Source organism: Syngnathus scovelli, chromosome 16 (genome assembly GCF_024217435.2).
Source record: "Syngnathus scovelli strain Florida chromosome 16, RoL_Ssco_1.2, whole genome shotgun sequence".
Lineage (NCBI taxonomy): Eukaryota > Metazoa > Chordata > Actinopteri > Syngnathiformes > Syngnathidae > Syngnathus > Syngnathus scovelli.
The window spans coordinates 9,379,161-9,392,731 of record NC_090862.1 but is presented as its reverse complement, the minus strand read 5'-3'; the positions used below and the strand labels follow the sequence as shown (position 1 = coordinate 9,392,731).

Here is a 13,571-nt window from a genome sequence, read left to right as displayed (position 1 = left end):
TTTTTAGTGTAAACATATTTGTGCTCATACCTGTGATCCGACAACTGAAAATCGAGTGAAGTGGGTGTTTTTGGTGATGTAAAAATTGAGCAAATATGTGATAAACAGGGGGAAATGTTGGAATAATTTTAAGTGAAGCTTTGGCCTGCCAGACCTGGAGGCCTCGCCTTTGCGAGTTTATCTTTCCTTTTATCTAGGTTCTTCCTTTTTAGTGATAGGGATGTCTTTTGATCCCTGTCAGCCATTTGTATCCTTCCTGTCCTTATGTTGTCTGTGTGTTTTGGTTCCCGTAAGAGTCCTTCACTAACAATGAGCAGGGCTTATTTGCATAGGTGACATGTTCTTTGTTTGATTCACAGGAACTTCATTCCTTTTCATTTAGATGTAGGTTTGGTTCATAGATTGTAGTTTATCAGACCTATTCTTCTTTGTTAAGGGTTACATACAGTTAGAAGTAGTTGCATAAAAGTTATCCCATATTTACTCAATGTTTGTTTAAGGAACTGCATACCAGTTACCTCACGTTTGCTTAATGTGTGTTGAAATGTTTAGGACAAGTTACTTATTATTATTATGTGTTAATTACCAAGTAGATAAAGTTAGCAAAGGTCTAGTTGCATTTGTTCCACAGCAAAGCGGCAATCAACGTGCGTCAGGGTATTTGTTGACCTCGAGGACAAGTCAGCCAACTGTGAAGGAAGACAGCCGGGGACGGCCTCTGCGGGGGGTCACAAGCCAACAGCGGAGTGCCAATTCACACCACACTACATTCTTTTGCTAATCAGCGTTGCTACAGACACAATCCCCCTCCCTTTAGTGTAGCAACGCCTCTGTAACCAGGGCAACCATAACATTAAAAAGAGGGGCACGTGGAGTAAGGACTCAGAACTGATGGAGGTTGTAACTGAGATTGCTTTCTCTATCGTTCTCCTCGCGAGTAAACCTGTTCTGGTTGTCTTCTCCTCTTCATTCCAGCGAGTGATTTAATGTCTAATCGCATTTAGACCCAACAGATTCGGAATTCGAACAATTCACTTCTCGAACAGCCTTCTGAAACGGATTGTGTTCGAAAACCGAGGCTGGTTCTCGAACAAATCGGTATTCGAACAAAAAATTCGAGATTTTTTTGCTTTGGATGTCGGACGAAATTCGGTTGTCGAACCTGGCGAGATGAGCCGAGAGGACCCGCATGCCAACTGACTCCGTTCGTTATTACATTCTCGTTACTCTGAGGATTGCATCAACTCTAATCATGCCTCCAAAGGAAGCAAGTGGTGTAACAATAGGATTGTTTATTTGTGAGCATTGTGTTCCATGGGGACCACTTTAAGTGGGACACGGTCCGTTAGTAAAGTGTGACCGAACTGTAACCTGTAATGTGTTGACAAGTTGTGGAATAGGTAGGCAGAAGATAAACAGTTGAAAGTTGGAATGGGTTGAATCGGTTGAACAATGTAGAAACTAGAGTCGAAAAACAAAATGTTGGAGAATTTGGTTGAATTTCAAATTTGAAAAAGTGTATTTAGGGCACTTGATGTTGAAATACGGCACTTCCGGTCTAGCTGAGGTCACTTCCGGTTTATTTGGCGTCACTTCTGGTTTAAAAAGGTCACTTCCGGTTTATTTTGGGTCACTTCTGGTTTGATTTGGGGTCACTTCCGGTTTACCTAAGGTCACTTCTGGTTCATTTGGGGTCACTTCCGGTTTGATTTGGGTCACTTCCGGTCTATTTAGGTCACTTCTGGATTGAATAGAGGCACTTCCGGTCTAGCTGAGGTCACTTCCGGTTTATTTGGGGTCACTTCCGGTTTAAAAAGGTCACTTCCGGTTTGATTTGGGTCACTTCCGGTTTGATTTGGGGTCACTTCCGGTTTACCTAAGGTCACTTCCTATTTACCTAAGGGCACTTCCGGTTTGATTTGGGGCACTTCCAGTTCATTCCGGGTTCATTGGGGCACTTCAGGGTCAATCCAAGATGGCCGCCACTCTGGAAGTGGGGGTCAAGGGTTGAATTGTGAAAGCATATTGGAAGTGAGGGTGAAGGGGCTGAATATGGTAAGCATGAGGTGAACAAAGTGAATAAAGTTGGAATGGGTTGAATCGGTTGAAAAATGTACAAATTAGAAGGGAAAAACTAAATTTTTGGAAAATTTGGTGTGAATTTCATCCATCCATCCATCCATCCATCCATCCATCCATCCATCTTCTTCCGCTTATCCGGGGTCGGGTCGCGGGGGCAGCAGCTTTAGGAGGGACTCCCAGACTTCCCTCTCCCCAGCCACTTCATCCAGCTCATCCCGGGGGATCCCAAGGCGTTCCCAGGCCAGCTGAGAGACACAGTCTCTCCAGCGCGTCCTGGGTCGTCCCCGGGGTCTCCTACCGGTGGGACATGCCCGGAACACCTCCCCAGGAAGGCGTCCAGGAGGCATCCTGATAAGATGCCCGAGCCACCTCATCTGGCTCCTCTCAACGTGGAGGAGTAGCGACTCTACTCCGAGTCTCTCCCGGATGACCGAGCTTCTCACCCTATCTCTAAGGGAGAGCCTGGACATCCTGCGGAGAAAACTCATTTCGGCCGCTTGTATCCGAGATCTCGTTCTTTCGGTCACGACCCATAGCTCGTGACCATAGGTGAGGGTAGGAGCGTAAATCGACCGGTAAATTGAGAGCTTTGCCTTTTGGCTCAGCTCTCTCTTCACCACAACGGACCGGTACAGGGTCCGCATTACTGCCGACGCTGCACCGATCCGCCTGTCGATCTCACGCTCCATCCTCCCCTCACTCGTGAACAAGACTCCAAGATACTTGAACTCCTCCACTTGGGGCAGGATCTCATCCCCGATCCGGAGAGCGCATTCCACCCTTTTCCGATCGAGGACCATGGGCTCGGATTTGGAGGTGCTGACCCTCATCCCGACCGCTTCACACTCGGCTGCGAACCGTTCCAGCGAGAGCTGTAGATCACGGCCTGAAGAAGCCAACAGCACCACGTCATCTGCAAAAAGCAGAGACGCGATGCTGAGGTCCCCAAACCGGACCCCCTCAACGCCTCGGCTGCGCCTAGAAATTCTGTCCATAAAAATTATGAACAGAATCGGTGACAAAGGGCAGCCTTGGCGGAGTCCAACCCTCACTGGGAACGAATCCGACTTACTGCCGGAAATGCGGACCAGACTCTGGCATCGGTGATACAGGGACCGAACCGCCCTTATCAGTTGGCTCGGCACCCTGTACTCCCGAAGCACCCTCCACAGAACCTCCCGAGGGACACGGTCGAACGCCTTCTCCAAGTCCGCAAAACACATGTGGACTGGTTGGGCGAACTCCCATGCACCCTCGAGGATCCTGCCGAGGGTGTAGAGCTGGTCCACTGTTCCCGGCCAGGACGAAAGCCACACTGCTCCTCCTGAATCCGAGGTTCGACCTCCCGACGGACCCTCCTCTCCAGCACCCCTGAATAGACCTTACCAGGGAGGCTGAGGAGTGTGATTCCCCTGTAATTGGAACACACCCTCCGGTCCCCCTTCTTAAAGAGGGGAACCACTCCAGTCTGCCAATCCAGAGGCACTGTCCCCGATGTCCACGCAACGTTGTAGAGGCGTGTCAGCCATGACAGCCCCACAACATCCGGAGCCTTTAAGAACTCCGGGCGGATCTCATCCACCCCCGGGGCCTTGCCACCGAGGAGTTTTTTAACTACCTCAGTGACTTCGACCCCAGAGATTGGAGAATCCGTCTCAGAGTCTCCAGGCCCTGCTTCCTCAATGGAAGGCGTGTAGGTGGAATTGAGGAGGTCTTCGAAGTATTCTCCCCACCGACTCACGACGTCCCGAGTCGAGGTCAGCAGCACGCCATCCCCACTGTAAACAGTGTTGACGTTGCACTGCTTCCCCCTCCTGAGACGCCGGATGGTGGACCAGAATTTCCTCGAAGCCGTCCGAAAGTCATTCTCCATGGCCTCACCAAACTCCTCCCACGCCCGGGTTTTTGCCTCAGCAACCGCCGAAGCCGCGTTCCGCTTGGCCATCCGGTACCTGTCAGCTGCCTCCGGAGTCCTGCAGGCCAAAACGGCCCGATAGGACTCCTTCTTCAGCTTGACGGCATCCCTTACCGCCGGTGTCCACCAGCGGGTTCGGGGATTGCCGCCACGACAGGCACCAACGACCTTACGGCCACAGCTCCGGTTGGCCGCCTCAACAATGGAGGCGCGGAACATGGTCCACTCAGACTCAATGTCCCCCCGGGACGTGGGAAAAGCTCTGCCGGAGGTGGGAGTTGAAGCTCTTCCTGACAGGAGATTCTGCCAGACGTTCCCAGCAGACCCTCACAGAGCGTTTGGGTCTGCCAGGTCGGACCGGCATCTTCCCCCACCATCGGAGCCAACCCACCACCAGGTGGTGATCAGTTGACAGCTCCGCCCCTCTTTTCACCCGAGTGTCCAAAACATGCGGCCGCAAATCCGATGACACGACTACAAAGTCGATCATCGAACTGCGGCCTAGGGTGTCCTGGTGCCAAGTGCACACATGGACACCCTTATGTTTGAACATGGTGTTCATTATTGAAAATCCGTGTCGAGCACAGAAGTCCAACAATAGAACACCGCTCGGGTTCAGATCGGGGGGCCGTTCCTCCCAATCATGCCCTTCCAGGTCTCACTGTCATTGCCCACGTGAGCATTGAAGTCACCCAGTAGAACGATGGAGTCCCCAGAAGGAGCGCTCTCCAGCACTTCCTCCAGGGACCCCAAGAAGGGTGGGTACTCTGAGCTGCCGTTTGGTGCATAGACACAAACAACAGTCAGGACCCGTCCCCCCACCCGAAGACGGAGGGAGGCTACCCTCTCGTTCACCGGGGTGAACCCCAATGTGCAGGCGCCCAGCCGGCGGGCAATAAGTATACCCACACCTGCTCGACGCCTCTCACCGTGGGCAACTCCAGAGTGGAAGAGAGTCCAGCCCCTCTCAAGAAGGCTTGTGCCGGAACCCAAACTGTGCGTGGAGGCTAGTCCGACTATATCTAGTCGGAATCTTTCTGCCTCGCACACCCGCTCGGGCTCCTTTCCAGCCAGAGAGGTGACATTCCATGTCCCAAGAGCCAGCTGCAGCCGGGGATCAGACCGCCAAGGTCCCTGCCTTTGGCTGCCGCCCAGCTCACATTGCAACCGACCCCTTCGGCCCCTCCCACAGGTGGTGAGCCCATGGGAAGGGGGACCCACGTTTCCATTTCGGGCTATGCCCGGCCGGGCCCCATGGGTGAAGGCCCGGCCACCAGACGCTCGCCTTCGAGCCCCGCCTCCAGGCCTGGCTCCAGAGGGAGGCCCCGGTGACCCGCGTCCGGGCGAGGGAAAACAAAGTCCATTTGTGTTTTTCATCATAAGGGGCTTGGGTGAGCCGTGCTTTGTCTGACCCCTCACCTAGGACCCGTTTGCCATGGGTGACCCTACCAGGGGCATGAAGCCCCCGACAACATGGCTCCTAGGATCATAGGGGCACGCAAACCCCTCCACCACGATAAGGTGACGACTCACGGAGGGGTGGTGTGAATTTCAAAATTGAAAATTTTGAAATTTTGGTAAGTGGGAAGGTGTGGAATAGGTAGGCAAAAGATGAACAGAATAACATATGTGTGAAGGCCATCGCCTTCACACAATAATAATAATAGAGAATGGTGTAGAATAACATATGTGTGAAGGCCATCGCCTTCACACAATAATAATAATAATAGAGAATGGTGTAGAATAACATATGTGTGAAGGCCATCGCCTTCACACAATAATAGAGAATGGTGTAGAATAACATATGTGTGAAGGCCATCGCCTTCACACAATAAAATGAATAGAGTAGAATAACATATGTGTGAAGGCCATCGCCTTCACGCAATAATAGAGAATGGTGTAGAATAACATATGTGTGAAGGCCATCGCCTTCACACAATAAAGTGAATGGAGTAGAATAACATATGTGTGAAGGCCATCGCCTTCACACAATAATAATAGAAAATGGTGTAGAATAACATATGTGTGAAGGCCATCGCCTTCACACAATAATAGAGAAGGGTGTAGAATAACATATGTGTGAAGGCCATCGCCTTCACACAATAAAGTGAATGGAGTAGAATAAAATATGTGTGAAGGCCATCGCCTTCACATAATAATAATAATAATAGAGAATGGTGTAGAATAACATATGTGTGAAGGCCATCGCCTTCACACAATAATAGAGAATGGTGTAGAATAACATGTGTGAAGGCCATCGCCTTCACACAATAATAGAGAATGGTGTAGAATAACATATGTGTGAAGGCCATCGCCTTCACACAATAATAGAGAATGGTGTAGAATAACATATGTGTGAAGGCCATCGCCTTCACACAACAATAATAAAGGACAGGAATAACAATAGTGTGAAGGTCTTCACCTTCACACTAATAATAATAAAGGACAGGAATAACAATAGTGTGAAGGTCTTCACCTTCACACTAATAATAAAGGACAGGAATAACAATAGTGTGAAGGTCTTCACCTTCACACTAATAACAATAATAAAGTGAATGGTGTAGAATAACATACGTGTGAAGGTTATCGCCTTCACACAATAATAATAATAATAACTACATGCCAACAAATACAAAATTAAAACATCAATGTCGGCATAACGTGTTTCGGCTGTCGATGGCACAGCGGCAATGCTGTCTGTCACTCATTCGTTAATCTTCGCGAACGACCAATCAGCAGCGAGTGATAGTTGGAGGCGGGATTTTACATTGACATAATTTCACGGACGAGTCAGTGACGCAACATCCCGTTCACGACCGGGTGAGGGACTGTTGCCAATGGATCAGTGTGTAAGTGTTGTATAATAGTGTTGGATTTTTGGTCCACAATTTGGGAAGCGCGCTATCCGCGCCTCACGGCAAAAGCCATAGCCAATCACCTGTTATCCAATTTACTCACCGCATGCTCGTTTTATTTCTTCAGTTTTAGCAAAAGGCTAAGACACCGAAACAAAATTTTGACTTACACAGGTTGGTTGAGTTCAATCACAATTGTTGTTAAGAACGCTCTGTTTTCAGGAAAGTACTATACAGCGTTGGGCCTTTCGTGCGACCATGCTCAAGAGCGGAAAGTCTCCATTCAGAAAAGGCAACGTTCAAGGTTCTTTGGTCAGCTTATATTCAGTTGCACATGCCAGTGTGGGCCGAGTTTGATGGGTGACGAGTCAGAGAGTGTGGCAAGTTCGCAGGAGATTTTGATTCCATGGGAGTGGGGGCTGGTTCGGTGAGAGCTGGTTCCGTGGTGGTGGGTGCTGATTATGGGCGATTCGGTGTGTGTGGGGGCTGTTGTCTTCCATCCCGTCTTTCGGCCTTGGCGACCACCTTTGGCGTGGTTCTTGGTTGTTTTTCCTCCTGCCGCTCTTCCTCTGGCACCTCTACCGGTTATACCTCCAAGTAAGTACCTCCTGTAAACCATTCTTGCACATACATCCACTCCGCCCACTGTCGCACACCGCCCATTCATCATTCTTTCAATTTTGTCATTTTGTACGGAATTACCGTAATTTCCGGACTATAAGTCGCGCTTTTTTTCATAGTTTGGGTGGGGGGGCGACTTATACTCAGGAGCGACTTATAAATATTTTATTTCACAAATTTTTACTTGAGCATTAAGACATCACTTACCGTATTTGCCGGTGTATAAGTCGACTCGGTGTATAAGTCGACCCCCTAAAATTCGACGGAAATTTACGATTTTATGATATATCCTTTGTATAAGTCGAGCTCAATTGTTGCATTATATTAAACTTCAAAATTCAATATGCGAAATTTATTGACGAAATGTGTTCAATTTCCGGGAGGCCGTGCGCATGCGGCTGTTTATAAGCACCCCGGAGGAGATCGCGGAGCCTCATTCGACTTCCAGCGGCCGGCGAGCTCGCGCACGCCGCCCGGCACCACCGGGAGGCCGGAAATAGCTCCAAGCCGAGCGGATCGGCACTTTATAAGCACCGCGGAGGAGATCGCGGAGCCTCATTCGACTTCCAGCGGCCAGCGCACTCGCGCACGCCACCCGGCACCACCGGGAGGCCGTGCACACGCGCCAAGTGGCCGGAAATAGCTCCCCCCGAGCGGACCGGCTCTTTATAAGCACCGCGGAGGAGATCGCAGAGCCTCATTCGACTTCCAGCAGCCGGCGAGCTCGCGCACGCCGCCCGGCACATCCGGGAGGCCATGCGCACGCGCCAAGTTGCCGGGAATACCTCCCGCGGAGCGGATCGGCTGTTTATAAGCACCGCGGAGGAGATCGCCGAGCCTCATTCGACTTCCAGCAGCCGGCGAGCTCGCGCACGCCGCCCGGCACAGCCGGGAGGCCGTGCACACGCGCCGGGTGGCCGAAAATAGCTCTGGCCGAGCGGATCGGCACTTTATAAGCACCGCGGATGAAATCGCGGAGCCTCATTCGACTTCCAGCGGGCCACGCACTCGCGCACGCCGCCCGGTTCTAAAGTGTTCGCCTCGGCTGGTTCCCCATGTCGGCCACCACAAGTGAAAATTCGGCCTCTTCCCCTGGAAGTCCGGCCAAGTTTGGCGAATATTTTCTAAGTGCCAACGACTCAACCGCCGTAAAGGTCCGCCTCGGCTGGTTCCTCCGGTCGGCCAGAACAAGTGAAAATTCGGCCTCTTCCCCTGGAAGTCTGGCCAAGTTTGGCGAATATTTTCTAAGTGCCAACGACATTCATTTAGACATGGCGATTGAATGTTTACGTACCGGTAGTTATTGTCGTTGCTTGACGCGCGATGACTCGCACATTCGCTCAATACCCAGTACTTCCCCCTAGCAGTCATTGTCGCTGCCTGGCTTTCGATGTCCGTTATTGAGGTGAGAATATTTGAAATTGTTGCTGAGGATGCGTGTTAATGCGATGAACGCTTTATAATGATTCAGTTTCTCGCTGTTTGATGAGCCTGACGGACGCACACCCACGCACAATGAGATGCATGAGAAACAGCCTTGGTTACCATCACATTTGAAGCGATGAATACGAAGTTAAATTTTATGACTCGGTGTATAAGTCGAGGTCGATTTTTTTCGGTCGATTTTGGATCGAAAAAGGTCGACCAATACACCGGCAAATACGGTACTTACAAGTATAGTTGACCACTTCCCATGTTATTTTTAGTATAGTTGATCACTTCACATGCTTTTATATCTTTATCTTGAACATATTCAAAACATAAAAAATGGAGAAAACATCAAATAAAGCAATTAACACTTTAAAGCACCATATCCAAGTCCACTGTCTGCTGTATGTACACTTGCTCTATTTTTGCTCCTCTTATATTTATTATTATTATTTATTATTATTTGGCCTGTTCTCAGCTCTTTGTTTGTGTTTGTCACGTTAGCATACCTATCGTTTAGCCTGTTGTTGCTATTTAATGAATTGGAGTGACACCGATGGTTTTATAAACATGTTATTCATGTAATAGTTGTCCTTAATCACTCTATATGTTACGTCAGGCCCGTTCTCAGCTCTTTGTTTGTATTTGTCACGTTAGCATACCTATCGTTTAGCCTGTTGTTGCTATTGTTTAGCCTGTTGTTGCTCGTTCATGACTGTTTTTGGTGTGGGATTTTGTCGAATAAATTGCCCCCCAAAATGCGACTTATACTCCGGAGCGACTTATATATGTTTTTTTCACTTTTTGGGGCATTTTATGGCTGGTGCGACTTATACTCCGGAGTGACTTATAGTCCGGAAAATACGGTATGTGAGCTTTTGGCTGTGACATCGTCAATTTATTAATGTTCCCTGACTATGCAAAGTTTGTACTCACCACTTACCATGTTTTTGTTTGTTTGTTCTTTTGATACTCCATGTACTTGCTTACATCATCATATTCTTAGTTTAATCATGTTTCCAACCATATCTTTTCTTTGTTAGGCAAAATATTTCCCTCTGTCCAGAACGTTCAGTCGTAATCGAAAACTGGCATCTAGTATTAGTAATATGATTTTCATATTATGTATTACTTGTGCACTCTCTGCATCCATTACAACCTGGTGATCCTGAAAGGGGGATCCTTCCATCTGTGGTCCCTTCTCAAGGTTTCTCATTTTCCCCTGGCAGGGTTTTTTTGAGTTTTTCCTTGCCCTTTTGGGAGCTTATGATCAGGGGATGCTTTGAGAATAATTGTCAACTTTGGCTATGTGAAGCCCTTTGAGACTGTTTGTGATTTAGGGCTATACAAATAAACTTGACTTGACTTGATTAGTCAAAACATAAGATATAATCAAGTACTGAACATTTTTAGACGACTTTGGCAGTGTCCGTGATTTAGAAAATCATCAGGCATGCATTTAACAGTTCCTTAAGGGTCATTATTCAGGCAATATATCAAAAAACATTTGTTATTTCAAAGTGCTCAGATATACATATCAGATCATAAAGTTATAAAAACCTTTGTCATTACCCCCTATCAAAAATGTCTAGTTATGTCTTCTTTATTGATTTGTGTGTAGGTATAATTATATGCTTAAAATGTTTCTTTTATTGATTTAATATATATTCAATGAGGTTTGAGGTCTGTTTTTGTAGCTAGGTAGGACATTTTGTATTTCGAACCCATTCCTTCAAAAGAAATGTGTTAATTACCTGAGCCAATTATTATATAATAATAATAATAATAATAATAATAATAATAATAATAATAATAATAATAATAATTATTATTATTATTATTATTATTATTATTATTATTATTATTATTATTATTATTATTATTATTATTATATAATTATTTCGTGTAGTTGTATTGTTTGGGGGGTTCGTGTAGTTGTATTGTTTGATGTGTATGGGTTGTTTCCACGAAATGTTGTGGAAAAAAAAAAAAAAAAAGAAACTCCGGATCAGTGTGTGTGTGCGTGGGGGGGACGATTCGTTGAACGATTCGTTTGAACGAATCTTTTGAGTGAACTGATTCTAATTTAGTTCACCTAAAAGAACTGGAATGCACACCACTAATTCACAACTCCGTGAACGGGAAGTGACGTCATTTTCTTCTTCGTTTTGTTTTACGGCGAGGTGGCACCAGCTTCATTACCGACACCTACTGGTTGAAATCAAATGAACTGAAAAAAGAACGAATCACTTTAGGAAGTGATTCGTTCACTCTCGTTCACTGAAAAGATTCGTTGTTTTTAACGAATCGTTCACTCACGAGCCAACACGAGTATCAGGAACACTCTGCAGTTTGCAACCCGCTGGTCGCCCGCTGTCGCTATCTACGCCAACGCGAGCGACAGCGAAAAAAACCCGGAAGGCGCTGACACCTCAAGCGGCGAGAGCAGGCTACCATGAACCGCTTTAAGACATCCAAATTCAAAAACACCACTCCAAAAATCGCCAAGAAGGATGTGAGTGAGTTAGTTGGTCGACGAGCTTGTGGTGTCTGCTCCTTTTGTAGCATTAGCATCACCGCGGGTTACTCCTAAACTCGCGCTGTGTTGTGGGAGTGGGGCAAAACACCTGCTTGCTTGTTGTGTTGAACTTCCTGCATTTCGAAATGTATAATTCACATCTACTGACGACTGACATTTGTGTGTGTGTGTGTGTGTGTGTGTGTGGACGCAAAGCAAGCTCCATTGCTTTCATATCTATAAAGCATATCTATCATGACTGGACTGCATTTGCATGCCTTTTAAAACCGATTCATGTCAGATAGCAACGCCTGCAGCTTCCCTCGGTGTATTATGTAATAGTGGCTGTAAAATCTCAGCAATGTTCACGCGTGCATTCCTTCAATCTCGTCATGCCATTTAAGACAGCAGGTGGCGCTGTGATGCTACTTTTATCGCGTAAACGCAACGTGACTAATTTACAACAATTCAAATCAACAGAAGTCAATTTTTGTTTTAAAAGGAACCCAGGCACTACACAATGGGCGAGTTTATGTGATTCTACTCTTTAAGGGAAGCTAACCGGGTCTTGTGTAGAAATAATGGAGGGTTCTACGCAAGAATGCATGCAAAAAAATTGTACATCATCATTATACAATTAACTACGATAGAAGTCAAAGTTCTTAAATGCTGTCTGCTGCGCAACATAGAGTGCACTTGCACCACTTCTTCCGCACTTTGTTCCCCACAGGAACTTGAGTGTCAGCTCCATGCTTCCTGTTTCTTGATGACTTTGCTTGTAGAGCCCAGAGCGGGTCTCTTGTGCCATCTGGCGCAAGAAACTCGTCTTGAATGCAGTGACAGGGTGTGCATGTTACCTGCACCCTCAGTGGACCTTAAACTCCAGCTTTCAAACCCACTACTGTCAAGTTGGAATTTTAATGTGCAGTGCTGTACAAAAAGGCAATCATGCAGAGGTCTGTGCCTCTCAAAGTGTTTAGGCCAGCAGGGAAGGGGACGACGACAGCAAGCTCCTGCGCACATAGATTGACTTGCAGTCAGATGTGACCTGTGGCCTCTTGAAATTCCAGGGATGGATCAACGGCGTACGTGGTGGCGGATCCTTCCCCTGCCAGGGAAAGCGCATCAAGGCGAGTGCCGAGCTGGTGGCCTTCAACACGGACCAGGCCGGTAAGAATTATTTTTGTGCCAAGGAAGCGACTCAACTGGCGTCCGTTTAAACATCGTGATGATGCGTTTTCAGGAGGCGGTGTGCTGGGCCTGACTTCTACCAAGCCTGCTGCGGACGGACAATGGCGCGTCACCCATATCTCCTGTCATTCGGGTACTTTTCGTCAAAGCAACGGAACATTGAAAGGAAATGCAAAACATTGCTCCGCAGTTTACAACAAGCGCTTGTGTATGTGAATGGGCAATATGGTCGCATGACGGCCAAAACACTTGACAGAGACAATCCCAGTCATCCTAACAAAAGCTAAAATATATGGAACGGCAGCCATAACGGAGAGCGCAGCTAGGGTGTTGCGACGAGGCAAGCGGCTTCTGGAAAATCCAGTCGCGTGAGCCAACCATCTGTCCACTTTCAAAAAAGTCCAGCTTCATCCTTTGCACTCTTGCCGTCAGATCTGGTGACCGATTTGGACTTTTCTCCATTTGACGAGCGTCTTCTGGCAACGTGCTCCGCGGATGAAACGGTGAGCGCTTCCTTTCCAGACCTCACCTTGTCTTCCGTGTCCCTCCAACAGCCAACCCAAAACAAATATGTGCATTATCCAACCCGGTTTCTGTCTGCGTGCGCAGGTGAAACTATGGCGTTTGTGCGATCCAGAGCTGCAGCAGCCTCCGGAACCCGAGCTGACTCTGGGAGCCGGGCAAGGACGGCCCGACCTGCTGCTTTTCCACCCGACCTCTTCCAGGCTGCTGGCTGTCGGCGCCGCCAAGCGCCTGCTCCTTTGGGACACGGACCGCCGGCAAGCGCCACTTGCAGGTAATCACGCTTTGCGCGCTGCCCTCCACGCTTGGGACAGAAGTTTGGGACACGCGGACTGAACCATTTGCCATTTGGTGAACAAAAGGAACTTGAGGACGTGTGACCCAATGCTTGTGTCTGGTCTGGATGATGTGTGGATCCCGTGTGTTTGTCTTGCATTCT

General features: G+C 47.9%; 1 protein-coding gene across 2 annotated transcripts in view; it reads left to right on the top strand.

The window, feature by feature from the left end:
* The first annotated feature begins 11,214 nt into the window (after positions 1–11,214).
* coro7 (coronin 7) overlaps positions 11,215–13,571 on the top strand; it is a 31,396-nt gene continuing 29,039 nt past the window's right edge. The window contains exons 1-5 of one of the 2 annotated variants that reach the window (XM_049744685.2): positions 11,215–11,416; positions 12,490–12,589; positions 12,663–12,743; positions 13,043–13,113; positions 13,220–13,406. In XM_049744685.2, coding sequence (XP_049600642.1) covers positions 11,357–11,416; positions 12,490–12,589; positions 12,663–12,743; positions 13,043–13,113; positions 13,220–13,406 — 499 coding nt within the window. In that variant the 5' untranslated portion in view covers positions 11,215–11,356. The remainder of the gene's footprint in view (positions 11,417–12,489; positions 12,590–12,662; positions 12,744–13,042; positions 13,114–13,219; positions 13,407–13,571) is intronic. The other variant, XM_049744687.2, reaches the window with a different exon arrangement.